Below are 17,156 nucleotides of genomic sequence, written 5' to 3'. Positions count from 1 at the left end.
TAAACGCCCATTTAGTTATGAATTAAGTTCATCAATTGAAATGTATTATTTATAGATACTGTCCACAGTACAATGCACTTTGACTTTTTCCACTGCTAATTATCATGTTGTAGATTTGTTTTTTAAATGGAATCTGTCATTGGAAGCAAATGCACACACTTTTGCTCCAGTAACAGTGGTGCACAGATAAATGGGTTATCTGTCATTGGAAGCAAATGCACACACTTTTGCTCCAGTAACAGTGGTGCACAGATAAATGGGTTTTATCTAATTTCAACTGATATCATCATGCCTAAAATGATGGAGGAGCCAGCGGGTTAGGTTGGTGCCCACTGCCAAGACCTTTGTGGTCCCTGGAGACCAGTTAGAAATCTCAGCACAAATCATTCCCAGGGTTTCTTTTCAAGGTTGCTACAAATGAGTAATATTGAGTTGGATTAGAACGTCTGTCATGAAGGTACCAGGTTATACATTTATGTTGTTTAATCTGTGATAGTCTATATAGGTTTCTATAAGGCATTTTCTGAAGCATTTATATCATAAACAAGTCATTCCTTGCCTCTGCAATTAATCCTCCAACCTCTGATGGTTTAATGATGGTTTCCAGTCGTTCTACAATTTGAGACATCCAAGTATTATTGAAAAGGAATCCTTCAGTCTCTGCAGACATTGAAGGTGTGGAAGTTGGACTTGGATGTTTTCAAGTCAGCTCTTCAACATGAAACATGCAAAGAAGTCTATCATTTCCCCACAGGTTCGGAATTCACTTTATCGTATGAGATGAGATTGGGGTTCACAGTTGCAGCGTTCTGATTGTTAAACCTTCTAATATCTACTATACGTTTCTTGCAAACTAGGATGCATTGATGGGCCACAACACACATGATTTATTCATGGCAGTCTATAAGTCATTACCTGAGTAATCACAAAAGTGGCACTCAAATGTTCTGGTATGAAATGTACTAATATCCGGAGACGTACCATAAATAGGTCAGCTCCTTGAAGTTGTAAGCTTGCTTTCATTTCCTGTGTGAATATATGCTTTGTATTTCCCTTTAAATGTATCCATCTGTCATAACAGAGGTAGAATCCTAATCGGGGCAGCACTTTGTTTTTCTAGGCTACTCCCTGTTGCCGTATTTCAGGGCAAACCCTGTTGCGTTGTGCTCAGTATGAGGATACTCTTTAAAGGCCAAATCCTCACTTATAAGGGCACTGTTAAGCCCTTTCAAGATGAGCAAAATTGTTTTTTTGGGATCTGTGCTGAATCTAGGGAGTTTGCGAGCCCCTACAGAGATCAGGAATGCCCCTGCCCTTTCCTTACAGTACAACATTTTTGTAGCATCTATGGGGAATAAGCGGGATCATTATGTCCTTTTTAAGGTGAGATGCTGGGTTTTCCGACCAGGATATGGTGCAGCTTTCACTGAAAACCTGGACCAAACTGGTTGTTTCTCTCAAACCCCAGCTCAGAACGTAGCTGCGCAATGGAAGAGTCTGCGCAAGACTTATGCCGAGTTGGTAGAAGGATGTCTGCGCTCCAACGAAGGCAGCATCCCCAAGCACTGCAGGACTGCTGAGGCAGGGAGCACAGTCCTCACCACCAGCGAAGGCAAACTGTCTGGAGATGCCGAGGCCGCCAATTCCCACACAGGGGAGTTAACCCACGCCAAACCCCAGGACGGGCGATCCGAAGAAATACCGATGCCAGGGGAACCGAGACGGGCCAACTGAGGAACAGCAGGGGCAAGACATTTACATAATCTGCAAAGGGAAGTCCAGAATCTGCCAGGGCTAGAAGAGCCCAAATCAAGAATCTGCCAGAGCTAGAAGAGGATATAGCCCACAAAGGAACTGCCCTGGATGCAGATTACAGAATGTTTTCAAGGACAAGCATTCGAGATGTCTCTACTGCCTTCATGAGGACAAGACTCACGTGAAGATGGACTGCAAGAACCTGTCTAAACGGACCATGAGGGATCGTCGTTCCCGCCTCGCCAGCTGGCTGGAGAAGGCCCAGCAGGTGAGAAGAAGAAAAATGTCTGAGCGCTTCGAAGTCCTGTGAGGGCGCCCCGGGGACTGGGGCCCAACAGAAGGCTAATCACCGCGAGTCCGCGGGCACCGGGAGCGCCGAAAGGTCGGGCTCTTCGGCTGCCAGGCAGGGCGTGCCTTCCCCGGCACCATCAACCACGAGTCAACGCTCTGGTTCGGGGAAGAGGAAATCCGAGAACCCGGGTGAGCTTCTGGAGAGGCCCCGGTCGATCTCGAAAGGATCCGCCGAGGGGGAGCGAGGCGGTGACCTCCCCCCCCCCCCCCCAAGGTGAAGGCCCCAGACACTTCCAAGGTGGTGAGAGCTGATTCACCCGGCAAAGGCCTCTATCGAGGGAGTCGCAGCGGCCCAGGCGAAGCTTGTGGAGGCTACGCCAGTGGAGGCGACCTCGGGGCCCAGAGTCTCCCTGCCTCCGCGGAGGGAGTCTTCGTTCCAGCCCATCGACAAGAGACCCGTGAAGACCCAGTGGAAAAGGAGGGGGGGCCGGTGGCCATTACGGACACTGATTCAGCCTGGGAGGAGGAGCTGGTGGAAGCCGTGAAGAGCCTCAACGAGAGGTTCGAGAAGGTATGATCCCACAGGAGAGACCCTGAAGATGCGATCGAAGAAAGCGACGGTGGCGCCAACGAGGCCCCAGTGGAGGAGCAGCCTTCCCTCCCATCGCAGCCATTACCCAAGCCTCCGGACATCTTGGTGGCCATTTTGATGGCAGTCCAATCCTTATGTACGGAGATAAGGACGAGGTTACCACGAGCCCCGACGGACGATCCAGAAGGCCCCTCGGGAAGCCCTCCTGGCAAGCGGAGGAGAGTTCATCGCCCCTCCCTTCATGCCCTAACGACTTATGGAATCTTCATCCCCATCGCTGGACCCCAGAGAGGACATGGCGACGGATAAGACCACAGGGACGGATGACGACGGTGGTGACGACCAGCTCTGCCCGGAGGAACAGAAGAAAGGTTTCCTCTATCAACGACGAGAGGCCAAGAGAAAAACGGTGCTGCGGTACCGTTGCTCGACGAGATCAGGGACGATGGACTTGCCGTCCTGAAGAACCCGTCCTTGTGCCTTGGAGCTCAGCCGACACCAGATTCCGTCTCGGCAGCGGCCAAGAAGAAAGCGGCAGGGGCTTCAGCTTCAACCTCTACTTCCCTGCCGGACGGCGAGGGAAAGAAATTGGACGCCATGGGGCGGCGGGTCATCTCGTCGGCGACGATGATTAAGGCAGCCAACGCCTTGGCGATTGTGGCCTGTTAACGACAGGGAGCTTTGGTGCAAGATAGCTCCCTTGCTGGACTTCCTACCAGACAAGAGGGCGGAGGCCATGGAGGTTCTGCAGGAAGGTGAGACGGCATCGGACCACGCCATAATGGTGGCAACGGACATTGCCGATACTGGGTTTCGCCAATTGGGCAACAGTTTGCCTTCGACAACGAGGATGGCTCAAGGCGACATACTTCCATCAGGATGTCTGGGAAGACGGTTGATGAGTCGCTGCAGGCCATCAAGTCCGACACAGATGGCCCAAGCCCTAGGAGTCCTTCAACGACGACGGCCCTTTTGGAGCGCTGGAGGCACACAAGAAGCCTCCAAGGGATCCTCCTCTATGTACCGCCAGGCGGCCCGCTCCTCCAGCCAGGAGGCCTACAGCTGTCGTGGCAAGCAAGGAGGCTCGCGTCGCTGTCGTCAAGGAGGCCAAGGCGGCAAGCCCCCACCGAAGCACCCCGGTGGGAGGCCGGCTGACGAAGTTCATCCGCGTGTGGGAGTCCATCTCCACCAACCATTGGGTGCTGGATGCCCTGGCCCGCAGGCACATGCTCGAATTCCAAAAGAAGTGCCCCTGCATTCCTCCCGTGGCCAGGAAGGAAAATCGCATCCCTCAATTGCTGTTGGAGGTAAAGGCGATGCTCAAGAAAGGTGCCATCGAGCTCGTCCCCAAGAGGCTCCGGGGCTCTGGGGTATACTCAAGATACTTCCTCAGAAAGAAGACGGGCGGTTGGCGTCCCATCCTGGACTTGCGTCGACTAAACAAGTACATCAAGGCACAGAAGTTCTGAATGGACACCCTCCAGCACGTGCTGGGACAGCTGGAGGAAGGAGACTTCCTATCGTCGTTGGACTTGAAGGATGCGTACTTTCATATCCCCATTCTAAAAAGACACCGAAAGTTCCTCAGGTTTGTGTTCCAAGGGCGGCACTACCAGTTCAAGGCCCTCCCATTCGGTTTGAAGTCGGCTCCCAGGGTGTTCACCAAGTGCCTGGCACAGGTGGCGGTGCAGCTGTGCCTGCAGGGGATCCACGTTTACCCCTACCTGGATGATTGGCTCATCCGGGCAAGAACAAGGGATCTCGCCGTCAAACACATGGCAAAGACCGTCGAGCTGCTCACGAACCTGGGATTCTCCAACTTCCGCAAATCCCACCTGGTCCCGTCGCAGGTCGCACTGTTTCTGGGAGCCAAGCTTGATACAGTGGCGCGATTGGCCTTGCCGTCGGAGTAAAGAACGCAGGCCATCCTGGGCAAGGTACAGCGTCTGCTATCCACGCACGTGGCCAGAGTAAGGTCCATCAAATCCCTGCTCAGGATGATGTCCTCCTGCATTTATCTGGTGCGCCTGTGCAGGCTTCGGATGCGGCCTTTGCAGGAGTTTGGCGCCCGTCGGATGCAAGCGATGGGCAGCTTCGAGGACAAGATCTCGTTCAACAAAGTATTCCGCCAAGCCATTCGATGGTGGGGCACCCTCGCGCATCTTGCGGCGGGCACGGACTTTCAGGTCCCAGCATATCAGGTGACGTGACGATGGATGCCTCCCTGGAGGGGTGGGGAGCGCACACCGGAGATCTTCACGCGAGAGGCCGGTGTCTCCCGGAGGAGATACCTCTCCACATCAACCTAATGGAGCTCCGAGCAGTGTTCTGGCCTCTCGTCTTTTCTTCCGTCCCTCAAGGGCAAAGTGGTCACCCGCACGATGTTCTACATCAGGAAGCAGGGAGGAACCAGATCCCCAGCCCTGTCCAAGGAAGCGCAGGATCTGTGGCACTGGGCCGTTGCCCAGGGGATGTTTCTGGTACCCTTTCATCTAGCAGGGATAAAAAACACTGGCGCCGACTCACTCAGCAGGGAGCTGCGCTCGTGCCACGAGTGGGAACTATGCCAGGATCAAGTGGATCAACTCTTCCGGCGATGGGGCAAACCCCAAATCGACCTGTCCGCGATGGCGACGAACGCCAAGGCAGGTTCCCCCAGCCGAGGAGCATGGGCGATGCTTTCTCGTTCCCTTGGGACGGCCTGTTCCTTTATGCGTTTCCCCCCCCCGTTGCTGTTGCTGCTCAGGCTCCTCAACCAACTCGAGAGGTCCCGGTGCAGGATGACCCTCGTCGCACCGAGGTGGCCGAGGCAGATATGGTTCCCAGACCTTCTGGACTTGTCAGCGTCCCCACCAGTCAAACTGCCGACGGACGCGGATCTTCTCTCCAGAGAAGGAGGCGCCATTCTTCATCACGACCCAGAGTCGTTGAACTTGCAGGCCTGGCTCCTGCAGCACTAGAGTTTGGAGGATAGGATAACCCAGCTGACTGCAGAGAGGTCCTTGCAAAGGCCAGGGCGTCCTCAACTCTCAAGTGCTACGGACACAAGTGGAAGAGGTTTTCTGTCTGGTGCCGTGCACAGAAGATTACCCCCTCAGGATTACAGCCCCTCAAGTGCTGCCATACCTACTGTCGCTAGCCAAAGCTGGACTATCTCATGCCTCAATCAAGATACACCTGGCAGCGATTTCCCGATACACCAGAACTACAGGACGATCATCCCTGTGGTCTCATCGCCTGTTGAAGGAGCTTATGAAAGGACCGTTTCGATCGTTCCTGTCGGTGAAGGCACCAGCCCCGGCGTGGGAGCTCAACGTGGTGTTGCCCAGGCTCATGGGTCCGCCATGCGAGCCGTTGCATTAGGCCCCGTTGAAGTTCCTGTCGTGGAAGACAGTGTTCCTTGTGGCCATCACCTCCGCACGACACGTGGGAGAGATTTAGGCCCTATCCTGCAAGCCTCCATGCCTGACATTTCACGATACGAGGGTAGCGCTGAGGACGCACCCCTCCTTCATGCCCTAGGTGCCGCCGGACTTCCATCTCAATGAGCACTTGGTGTTACCTGTGTTTTTCCCGTCGCCTTCGGCCGAGAGGACTTTGCACTCGCTGGATGTAGCTAGAGCACTGAAGTTCTACGTGGACTGAACTAAGAGTTTTCGGAAGACATCACAGCTGTTTGTGTTGCCAAACCGCCCGTTGCCCGGCCGTCCGAGAGCCCATTCGACCAGAGCGATCGCTGCTACCATGGCGTTCCTGTCTAGTGTGCCCCTGCTGGACATCTGCAGGGCTGCTATGTGGAGGTCGACGCACACCTTCACGAGATTCTACTGCGTCGACCGGGATTCCAGGGAAGAGTCCAGAGTCGGCCAGGCAGTGCTGCGCAACCTGTTCGCTTAAGGTGAGCCTGGTGAGGAGGTAAGAGATGCTTAATGTTGAGTTTTATGTAATGCTTAATGTTGAGCCTTGCCATCTCCCGTGGTTTTGCATGTGTTGTACTGCTATGTATTCTTATATTCATGAGCATGTGAATCCATGCCAGACCGCATGCTGGAGAAGGAACAAATTACTTGCCTGTAACTTTTGTTCCCCAGCATGGGTCTGGCATGGATTCACATGCGAACCCTCCCTCCTTCCCCTCTGCGGCTCTTCACTTGGTCATACTGCCACTTTACGTGCTACCAAATCTGAGGATGGCTGCCAGGGGTGGGGCTTAGGGAGAGGGCAGTCATTGGCTGGGGGCAGTATAACCCAGAGACCAGTGATTGGTTACTACTAAGAAAGACAGATCAGCAACGAAACTGATATTGATTATTTCTTTACCGAGGATTCCCAGCCTGACGATGGGGAATATTCATGAGCATGTGAATCCATGCCAGACCCATGCTGGAGAACAACAGTTACAGGTAAGTAACTTATTCCTTACTAATTAGATCCTTCCTTTTCTGTCTCCCCTTAACCCGGCGTCCGTGTTTGCCGCTCAACATGGTTAACTACATCTTTCATGCCTGATTTGACAACTTCAGTTTCAACATGCAAATGCCAGGTATGTCAACCCTATTTATTTTCTGATGCACGCCACAAATTAATTTAACCAATTTTTCCTGCGGAGCCGTAATTTCAAATCTATTCGACATATAATTCACAACCATATAGGTAAGAATCTTTTGGCAATTGCCATAATTGGGTGAAGTATAATAATCAGGCAATATTTTGTAAGCCGCTAATGAGGGCTTTTCTCAAAATTGACTTTATATAAGCAACAAGATGGGGGCCACAAGTTCTTAGCTTGCTATGGCTACACTTCCAGGACTAGCGAAGACCCTCTGCTAGAGGTTCTATCTGAGCGCAGGTGATGCATCCAAGACAGCAAGCAATCCAAGGAAGTATGCTGGGGTGCTATAGGTTTCCGGTGGCTGCGATTCTGGAAGTAGCCTGCAGGGAGCTGTGCTCCTGAAACGGTTTCCTTTTGTAGAATAGGACATTTAACTTGGTCAAAGGTCCTTCTAGATTAGACTCATGAACCTGGATACTAAAGCTGTAGACATTGCCAACACGATAATGGAACTTGGCTTCCTGCATCGCATCTCGGAACCCACCCATATCAAAGGCAGGACCCTTGATTGGCTCGTAGACCTTAACTGCAACATTAATATTGTATCCAACACGCCCTGTGCCTGGTCAGACCACCATCTGATCACATTCACTATCAAGAATGACTATCAGCGCACCAATCGGAACCTCTCTTCTATCTGCACGAGGAACAGGGATATAACTAGGGAGAAACTGCTTCCATTGATACTACTAATCTTCAACAACTCCATAGAATCGCACACAGACCCCACTGCATTAGTTGACTTCTGCAACCAAACCCTCCTCGGGGTCATCAACACTATTGTTCCACCCAAACTATGCAAACAGAAACCTTGCGCACACCTCAACTCTTGGTTTACACCGCACCTCAGCTTTACGCAAACATAAAAGAAATGCTGAGGCCCTCTGGAAGAACCTCCCCATAGCAACTAATAAGGACAACCGTCTGGTAGCGTCCCTCAATTACAAAGAGGCGATTCTTCAGGCTAAAACACATACAACAACTGGATCAGCCAAGCCAAATCAAGTACTAAAGAACTCTTCAATATACTTGAGGAATTAGAATCCCCAGCAACGCCCCCTGACACATGCGACAGACGCCATGTGGTGCTCTAACATTCAAAAAGCACTCCTAGATAAAATCACTATGCTCCAAGAAAAAATTGAATCTAAAAAAACGTGCCTCGTACTTGACATATCACTAATCACCCCTCAAGCCCCACTTCAACATACCCACAAGCTAATCAACTTCTCCCCACTCTCCACCTAAGAACATTAAGGAGGCAACTAAAGATCTTGCCCCCTTCATATCATAATGAACGCCTCATTTAATACCAGCATCGTCCTTAACCTTAAAGATGCTTGGGTTCTCCCATCACTTAAGAAATCATTAGACCCAAGTATTGCCACCAATTAGAGACCCATCACCATGGTCCCTTTTCTTCTGAATCTCTGGATAGAGCAGCATACCTGGGCACGGGACTGAGGGCCTTGATTGACTTGAAAACTCAAATAGAAGAACTAAAGGACAATGCTAAATTGGCTCTCCTTCTATTGCTTGATTTGTTGGCTGCATTTGACTTGGTAAATCACCAAGTACTATGCAACCATCTTATCTCCGCAGCACATTTTTCAGACAAAGCTACTACCTGGATCAGATCATTTCTAGAGAACAGATCTATGAGGATCTTCTCTCCGTCAGCCTCTGCCGAACCTGCACCAGTCATGTACAGAGTCCCCAAGGATCTTGCATATCTCCAACACTCTATAATGTGTTTCCGAAGACCCTCTTCGATATCCTCAATCATTTGGGTGTCCTCTACACAAATTATGCAGATGACACACAAATACTCATCCCCATCACCGGTGACCACAAAGTAGACTCTAAAGCACTCGACATCTACCTTGTCATCCAGTCCTGGATGGCACAACATGGGCTCTGTCTTAACGACGATAAGACAGAGCTATTCCTCAATGGCTCACAACATAGACTCAACAAATTAGATCCTAACTTCGAATCCTTCACCATAGATGACAACCCCATCAAGGTCTCTAAGGACGCGAAAACTCTTGGTATCTACTTACTCTACTCTTACCTTAGACAGCCAAACTAACACAATAACCTCCTCAACAGCCTACATTTGCAAACTAATCCGCATATGCTGACCAATCTTAACCACTAACAACTGCACCACCATAGCCAGAGCACTAGTCTTGTTGAAAATCGACTGCTGCAACACGCTCTACTTGGGGACTTGCCGACGGAATACAAACTACAAGTACTTCAAAATAATGTCATTAGGCAGCAATGAATATCCCCAGAGCCCATCATATCTCGAAAATCAGACGCAGCCTTAATTGGCTCTCGGTTAACAAAATATTGCCTTTAAATCAGTGTCACTCGCACATAAATGCCTTCGCTAACCTCGCACCGAGTTACTTGTCCAATCTATTCATCGCAACACCTCTGACCGTCCCATTAGAGCTGCACAAGCCCATTGCCTTAAGATCCCAAGGCTTTAGCTACAGAAGGCGGGGGGTAGTAGTTTCCCTGTGCTTGCTGCTAAACTGTGGAATACTCTACCCATTTAACTTGGATCTGAACCATCCTACCACTCCTTCAGAAATAAAGTAAAAACCTGGCTACTGGCGCAAAATTACTAGCTATTCAGTACTGGACGTTATTCCTACACCACCTCGTGCCTGATAAATGCAATATCTGCCTGCAACATGTAAATTAAGTCTAACACCAACATGCTCAAAGCCCTATGGTGATCATTGTAATTCTGTAAATAATGTATTTATGTATCACTGTAATGCATATATGTAACTGTGTAACACTAAGAAATGCGCACAGATGCCTCCGTGCTTGGTGCGCTTTACAAATATACAAATGCCTCTTTTGTTACTCGAGCATCTTTCAACTCCGGCCATAGGTGTTCCCGTTTTTCTGTTCCAATGTCCATCCTATGGTTCTGCCTTGCCTGGGAGCCTCATGGAAAGTGCACTAAATAGTTGCGCTTTGAGCCTCTTGGTCCCTGCCATGAAAGTACATGCTTACCTTTAACCCTGGTACGGATTCTAAAAGTCTGGTGGTGCATCGGGTGAAACTATGAAAGGAGCATCACGCACTCGCGGTGCTCAGTGAGAACTCATTGCACTGCTTTTATTCGGGGTGTGCACCGTATAGAACTTGCTAGGATAGAGCTCGTGCCGTCCGTGAAGCGTGGTTACATTTTAAATTAGGTTATGCTTTGATAGAATGGTTACAAATTAGTTTATTTAAACTGCTTTGGAATATTTCAAAAACTGCATTTTGTTTTTCATTCAGCTTTTCAACCTTCTTCAGTTTTGAATTCTGGATCCTGTAGTAAGTTGAACCGGTGTGGGTTGTTGGCACTGTTTGTTTAATACACAGAGTGGCGTTTGAATGTGCATGTCACTGCAGACATTTCAAACCTGTGCTTCACTGGAGTATCCCGTAAATGACACGCTTTTTTCACACGTGCAAACATGTTTGTGTAGCAACGTCTTCTTTGCACCTATGCGTCTCCTGTATGGTAAACGGTGAATGTTCACATAAAGAAGCCCTTTTGACTCATCATATACATACACACCTACATTTCAAAATCAAAAAACGGATTTCTACTTCCCGTAGTCCACCAATAAGTACTACAAACTCTGTCCTTGCCAACCCCAGGTTTAAAAAGTGTATAGTCTGTGGAGCTTGTTATTCGGTTAGATTCACGTGATATTAACTTTTGGCCAGAGTAAAAGTAGGCATCGACACGGGGCGTTCCGGTCATACTACCCCAACCCTACCCGTGCAAGTATCCACCGTGCCCCATGGTGCGTAGGCCTTTAAATGTGTTTCTGCCATTGGTACAGTCACAAGAGTGCAAGTGGAAGCGTCTCTGGTTTTGAAGGTGAAGTGGTACAGATTCGACACTGAGCCACAGCAGCGAATGAAGGCACTGATGGTCCCTGGCACCATGCCCCGACTCCCAGACCTGGCGTATTGAGAATGTCCACTCACACATTGTACACTTTATATGCCCCCTGGCATCACACCCCAGGCCCTCATTCATGGAGGAGACTTCTTTTTAAATTCGGCTCTCAGTGCAGCTCCAGGTTCTGTTAGCTCACCACACGCAGGGCGAGTAAACGTTGTATATTATTCACTAAAGATTTTGACTGCCCGATTTTATTATAAACCTCCAGCAGAACCCGGAGGAAAGGTATTTTAGCGAAGACTCACTAAAGGTGACGTGCCTTTGTCTAGTTTATACCTCTTATGGAGTTAGTGCAGCACTAGTTGAATGCTTCCATGGAGGTGCCTGCTACATGCAAACCTGTAAATATGAGAAAAGTAAAAGCTGTCGCCCAATGACACACTTCTCGTTCGGTCCGCTTATCGCAGCCTCACTTGTCAAAACGACCGCTCTTAAGCATTGTGGACGACCTACTTCATCCACAGTCGTTCCTGCTGATAAGCAGGGCAATAGAACATTGCATATGCGTATGAGGATGGCTACTTTAGCCGCCTATAATAATCCCATTTCCAATTAAACATTTATGGGCAGGTATGACGAATCCCAGTGGGACGCCATGCAAGGTATTCTCCAAGACATACCTGAAACAATTGGAGCAAAGGCCCAAATGCTCATAGGTCACCTTGCCCCTGATGCAGTCATCCAGCGCGCCTTGCATGGAGTGGAGCTAGGCCGCCAAGCAGCACATGCTGACCTGCTCAATTCTTGGTTCCATGTGACTGGGGTCACACCTGAGATGCAGGCTACCCTCATCAAGCCACAGGGGAACACCTTTTCGGCAAAGATGTGGAGGAAACACTGAAAAGTTCAAAAGAAGCTAGATGCACTGAAGGCCTTGGGACCATTTTCTGTACACGTCTAAGGGGTTGTGGGGCAGAGCAGCTTCACAAAAGGTTATAGAACACCAGTCAAGGATCACACCAACCCTACCAGGGTGTTAAATTCTTCCCCAGGACAGGGGTCCTGGGGACAACCCCAACATTTCCATGAAGATCAACATGATGAAAACCAGTACGGTAGGTTCGCAAGGGATAAGGTAAACCCAGAGGTACCTCCATTAAAGGTAGAGCAGCACCCTAACCATAACCTTCTACACTCGGCTCCCTCGCATCTTTCCCTGGCTGGGGAGGAGAATATACTCTTTGCCCACACATGGAAGGGTATAACCCTGAGAAAATGTTCTTGTGCACTGTCAAAAAAAGGACACTAGAGTTTCACTGAATGCCACACAACTTCAACCCGCAGAAGTAAAAAGTCACCCGAATTTTGTCCACTAATGGAAGTGGCTGTTGCTCCACACAATTGGCAGACAGGAATCTAGTTGGTCTTAATTCCTTGTTCTCAAGAAAGACCCAACAATGCACCTAGTCCTCTCTAGCCAACCAACAAGTTGGTTGGGAACAGAAATTTAGGATGATAAAACTAAGAGGTAATTTAATTTCTAGTCAAGAGTACATGGCTGCTTTAATAAAATCTGCAACAGTTGTTTCCACAAACGTACCGTTGTGGTGGCCCTGTATTTGGGCCGGAAGGGCATACACTTCTAACTGTACCTGGATGAGTGGCTCATAACTGGGAACAGTGCCATGTTGCGCTGTCCACATGCACAGGAGACCAGTGTTATCAATTTGGAGTCTCAAACCTCTTAAAATTGTCTTGTACCCTCACAACTAAAACAATTTCTACACCCAAATTGCGACTGTCTATCCATCCAACAGAAGGGTTTGAGCTTTCTGGACAAGTGTTCACCTTGATAAGCTGAGCGTCAAAGGCTTTGTGAGAAAATTAATGGAACTCCTAGGTATTTGTGCGTCTACTCAATATTGTAAGTAGAGCAATTTCACAACCACACTGCGCAGACTCATTGAACTTGGATGAATAAAGTATTTAATGAAAGTGAAAACAGCCAACATGTTTTTTGACCACAAAGTCTTCTTCAATGCTGATATATACATAACAAATATCACAAGCAATTGATGTGCATAATAAATAAAAATGCAAAGTTAATATGGTGGAATACACCAAAAATACAAAATCGCGACATATAGGTGCAGGCAAGAATGCAAGTGGACCATTAATTCATTTGACAGTATTACAATGAAAAATGGTACCATTCATGAGTTGAAGTCAACATAGTCCCCAAAGTCACCAACAATCCATAACGGGAAGAAAGAAAAAACAGAACGCATAGTAAGGGTACAAATAAAATTGATAAGATTACTGTTTTAGTCTACCTTACAAGATACAACTGGTATTGGGAGTGGAACTCCACCATTGTAAACCAATTTTAAGTCATTAGCTGTATTTATAGTACGCAATTGGGTGACACCGGAGCCAAGTAAATCATAACACAATCAGTGAACATCCCATATTTAGATAGGCATACCTGTTTTCAGTAAATTATTTTAACCGCTATTACATATCTCCCAACTCTGGCGGGGGTCCATGGAGGTCTAAGAGAAAGCAAGAAGGAAAAAGAAGGGCAATTTCACAAGTTCCCCTGCACTTATAAGGAACAGACTGTGAATTATGAGAGTAAGTCACTATACATTCATATATAGAACTCACCTTGTCCCTTGCAGATGGCCGTGCATCCACTCTCAAGGGTGACTGTCCTCAAACTAAGTTCTATTATACTACTAAAGAACCGGAACTCATGTAAGCCCACATTGGTCCGCCATCTTGCAATAGGGTGATTTGGAGGTGACAGTCGGGCTCGCCGTGGTCACCACGGAAAGTATTCTCATTGAATCATGTATAGCGCACAATTGTTTGTCGTATACCGGCTCAAACATTATTCTGAGCAACTCGAGACCATCTGCGTGTGCCATTTCTCAAGTTTAAAATAAGCCCTATTCGAATGTTGGATGACATGTTATCCACCGTAAAAGCCCACCTGTACAGGTAGCATTGCTGATATGTAGCCCAGCAAAGGAAATGTGCATGTTTTGTGGCATGGGATCACTAGCATCAGAACCTGTTTGGAGACGAAGTAGTATACATCTGGAATTCCATTAACATTTTGAAAGTGCAGGTAGAGCATGTCTGTCCAACAAATCTATCCCCTGAAAGAATATTCACTGAAGGAAAGAAGGCAAAGGAAGGGAATCGGGGCAGAGGGTGGCATGCAAATGGGCTGTGCATTCGTACATGCACGTGAAGGATTGCAACAGTTAATGGTTTTTGTGACACCTTGATTCTGATGGCAACATGGACGTCTGAGTATGAAGTTGTTCTACAAATGGTGATTAATGTACTTTGTGGATCTAATTTGAATGTTCTTGTTCAACATAACGTCATTTTCTGGTAGTCTATACCAGATTCTGTTAACAGTGCAGACTAATTGTCTCTCCTATTTTGGCACTTTCCCTTTTCCTCACTCATGCGCTCCCCCTTCCCCTATTTAGGTCCTGTGTGTACGTTCGTCCCACCCCACCCCCGGACCTCCCTTGGCTCTTACACCTCTGGCTCTTGCGTCACAATGTCTCAGATACACCCCACACTCCACCCCTGTTGCTAGCGCCTGATACACACACCCCTGCCCCTCCCAATGCTACAGTCTCATACAAAGGTACCTTTCTTCTCTTTCAGATCGTCCAAGAACTGAAAAGCAGCGACATTGCCAAAACCTTCAGGAAAGCAATCAATCGTAAAGAGGGAATATGTGCCATCGGTGGGACGTCAGAGCTGTCCAGTGAAGGAACTCAGCATTCCTATTCAGGTATTCTATATGCATCTTGATGTTCACAGGGTCCTCTGAGAGCTGATGTGAAGAGTACACAATTCTGCTGCTCGCCAATTGCACGAGTTTGAGTCTTTCTTGTGGCTAGCCTTTTGCCGAATCACAGTCTTTCTAAGACCATATTCAATGTTCATGGAGGATCGTGTGTGCAAATGCAGAATGAATACTGCCACCCAAGCAAAGCGTCTAGTATCGCCTCAAAACTATATTAAAATTACAGAAACAAGCAAATAAAGGTGGAAAAGACTTAGTTTTTTATATTAAACCTGTAGTTCAGAAATGTCTGAAAGGAGGATAGCACAGGGGCAACATGCTGGTCTTGGAAGCAAGACCATGCAGAGCAACAGAGGTTTGAATCCCGGCTTAGAAACCTAACTCTGGTATTAAGCGAGTTATAAAAAAACAATTAAATAAAAAAGCATACTTTACATTTAGCAAGAATAACAATTTAGAAAGCACAAGGAGGCCCTCAATTAAAAGGACATCACAGTATTTCAGTGTGAATATGGGCTTCTGGCAGCACCATGCCACGGTAAACTCTCTTGCATCACCTGAGTGCAGTAGAGGCATGGTGTATAGTTAATTTCCTTCTAATGCCTATCTCTGGAGAAAAGGGGTGCGAGTTTCACATTTAGTTTCTGTTGCCATTTCTCAGTCTAGTCCATGGAGCCAGAGGTCCTAGCTCTCTCGAATGGGTTTCCCACAAAATAGAGGGAAAAACGGTTGAATGCGCATAATACTGAACAAGGGGAGCAGGTATTGCGGGGGTCCCTTGCTCCCCTAGTTTGGTATTATGGGGTGCAGGGGACTCCCCCCCCCCCGCTTTTTTAGATGCCCAGCGGAGAACAAACTGAAATCTGAAAAGCTCAAAATGTGAACAAGTGGGCTGTGCAATTTTGTAAGTTAAGCTTTTTGTATTCGGTTTTTTAAGGTAGATCCCTCTCGAACTGACAGTCATTGTTTATCTTCTGGTGGCACCTGCATCGCAGGATGATGGCCACACTGACAGCCATAGAAATGTGAAGCTTTTTTATTCTTGAGTGAAGGAGGCCTTCCACATGGTTACCTTCTTTACTTATTGTGCGACGGTCTTACAGCAGACCTTACACAAATTAGTTAATAGCTCAGTCACAGTTCGTCTGACAAGTTGAGAATACAGACGTATCAGTTAAAATGGAAATAGAATTATTAAAAATTGAATTGCTGATAAAATTAAGCCCATTTGGTTACCATTTTAAAATTCTAGTCCAAAGTACATTAGATTTTAAAAAGTGGATATGTACAACATTTTTAAAGTGCAAGGATCTCAGCATATATTTTTTCCCAATCAATTAGTAAGTGCTCACGCGTCTAGATTGCAGTTCTGGCATTGCAAAGTTTATGCAATCTTTTATTTTGGGGAATTTGACGTATTCAGCTGACCAATTTATGTGTTCGAAAATGGTTGAATCTGAACCTCATATACTGGTTACACCAAATAGAATTGTGAAATGTTTTTATGTAGATTGGAAGACAGAGTTGTTAAGACTATTGTCCGAATGTTTTGCTGATTGCAACACAATGAAGTAATGAAGCTTGACTTCTAAGGTACGGTTTAATAATGACCCCACGTTTATCTGGATTTCAGTCAAGAGACTTGTACAGAACATTAACACAATGTTTAACTCTGGTATGGACTAAGGTTGAGCGTGTTGAATAAGGGGAAGCTTCATTTTTCTGTAAGTTTCAACATTTTCTAGTGTACTGTAACGTAACTCCTAGAGACGAGGACCAAGGCGTTTTTAATTACACTTATGGGAACCCCGATAGGGATGTTTAAGATGGACCTCCAAAACAGCCCCTCCAGTCTAGGCCAAATAGTCAGAGGACTGGTCAAGAAACCTGACTCCATACGTTGAACTTAGGATCACGTTTATTTCATAGAACTTTATCACAGGCATTCGAGTAAAATGTCCATGCTTAGCATGGAGTCATCTAGTTCGTGAAATAAGACGCAAGCTTAGTCCTGAGTCTAGTATAGGTGCATTCATAGACCTTTTATTTTCCATGGAAAAGGCAGGATAGGTAATGTTGTTCACTACTTCAATTCTCGTTTTTTAAATACCATCAGTTTTTTCCTCTTGTGGGCTGAAAG

The 17,156-nt window shown here is 47.5% G+C and overlaps 1 protein-coding gene across 6 annotated transcripts in view; it reads left to right on the top strand.

The window, feature by feature from the left end:
- Positions 1 to 17,156, top strand: part of PLS3 (plastin 3) — a 612,346-nt gene that overhangs the window by 298,059 nt on the left and 297,131 nt on the right. For all 6 annotated transcript variants that reach the window (XM_069612872.1, XM_069612869.1, XM_069612870.1 and 3 more), the window contains one exon: positions 14,872 to 15,001. In XM_069612872.1, the coding sequence (XP_069468973.1) occupies positions 14,872 to 15,001 (130 nt within the window). The remainder of the gene's footprint in view (positions 1 to 14,871; positions 15,002 to 17,156) is intronic.

The sequence above is a fragment of the Ambystoma mexicanum genome, chromosome 5p, assembly GCF_040938575.1.
Source record: "Ambystoma mexicanum isolate Mex_15411 chromosome 5p, UKY_AmexF1_1, whole genome shotgun sequence".
Taxonomy (NCBI): Eukaryota; Metazoa; Chordata; class Amphibia; order Caudata; family Ambystomatidae; genus Ambystoma; species Ambystoma mexicanum.
This window is presented reverse-complemented; position numbering and strand designations above follow the sequence as displayed.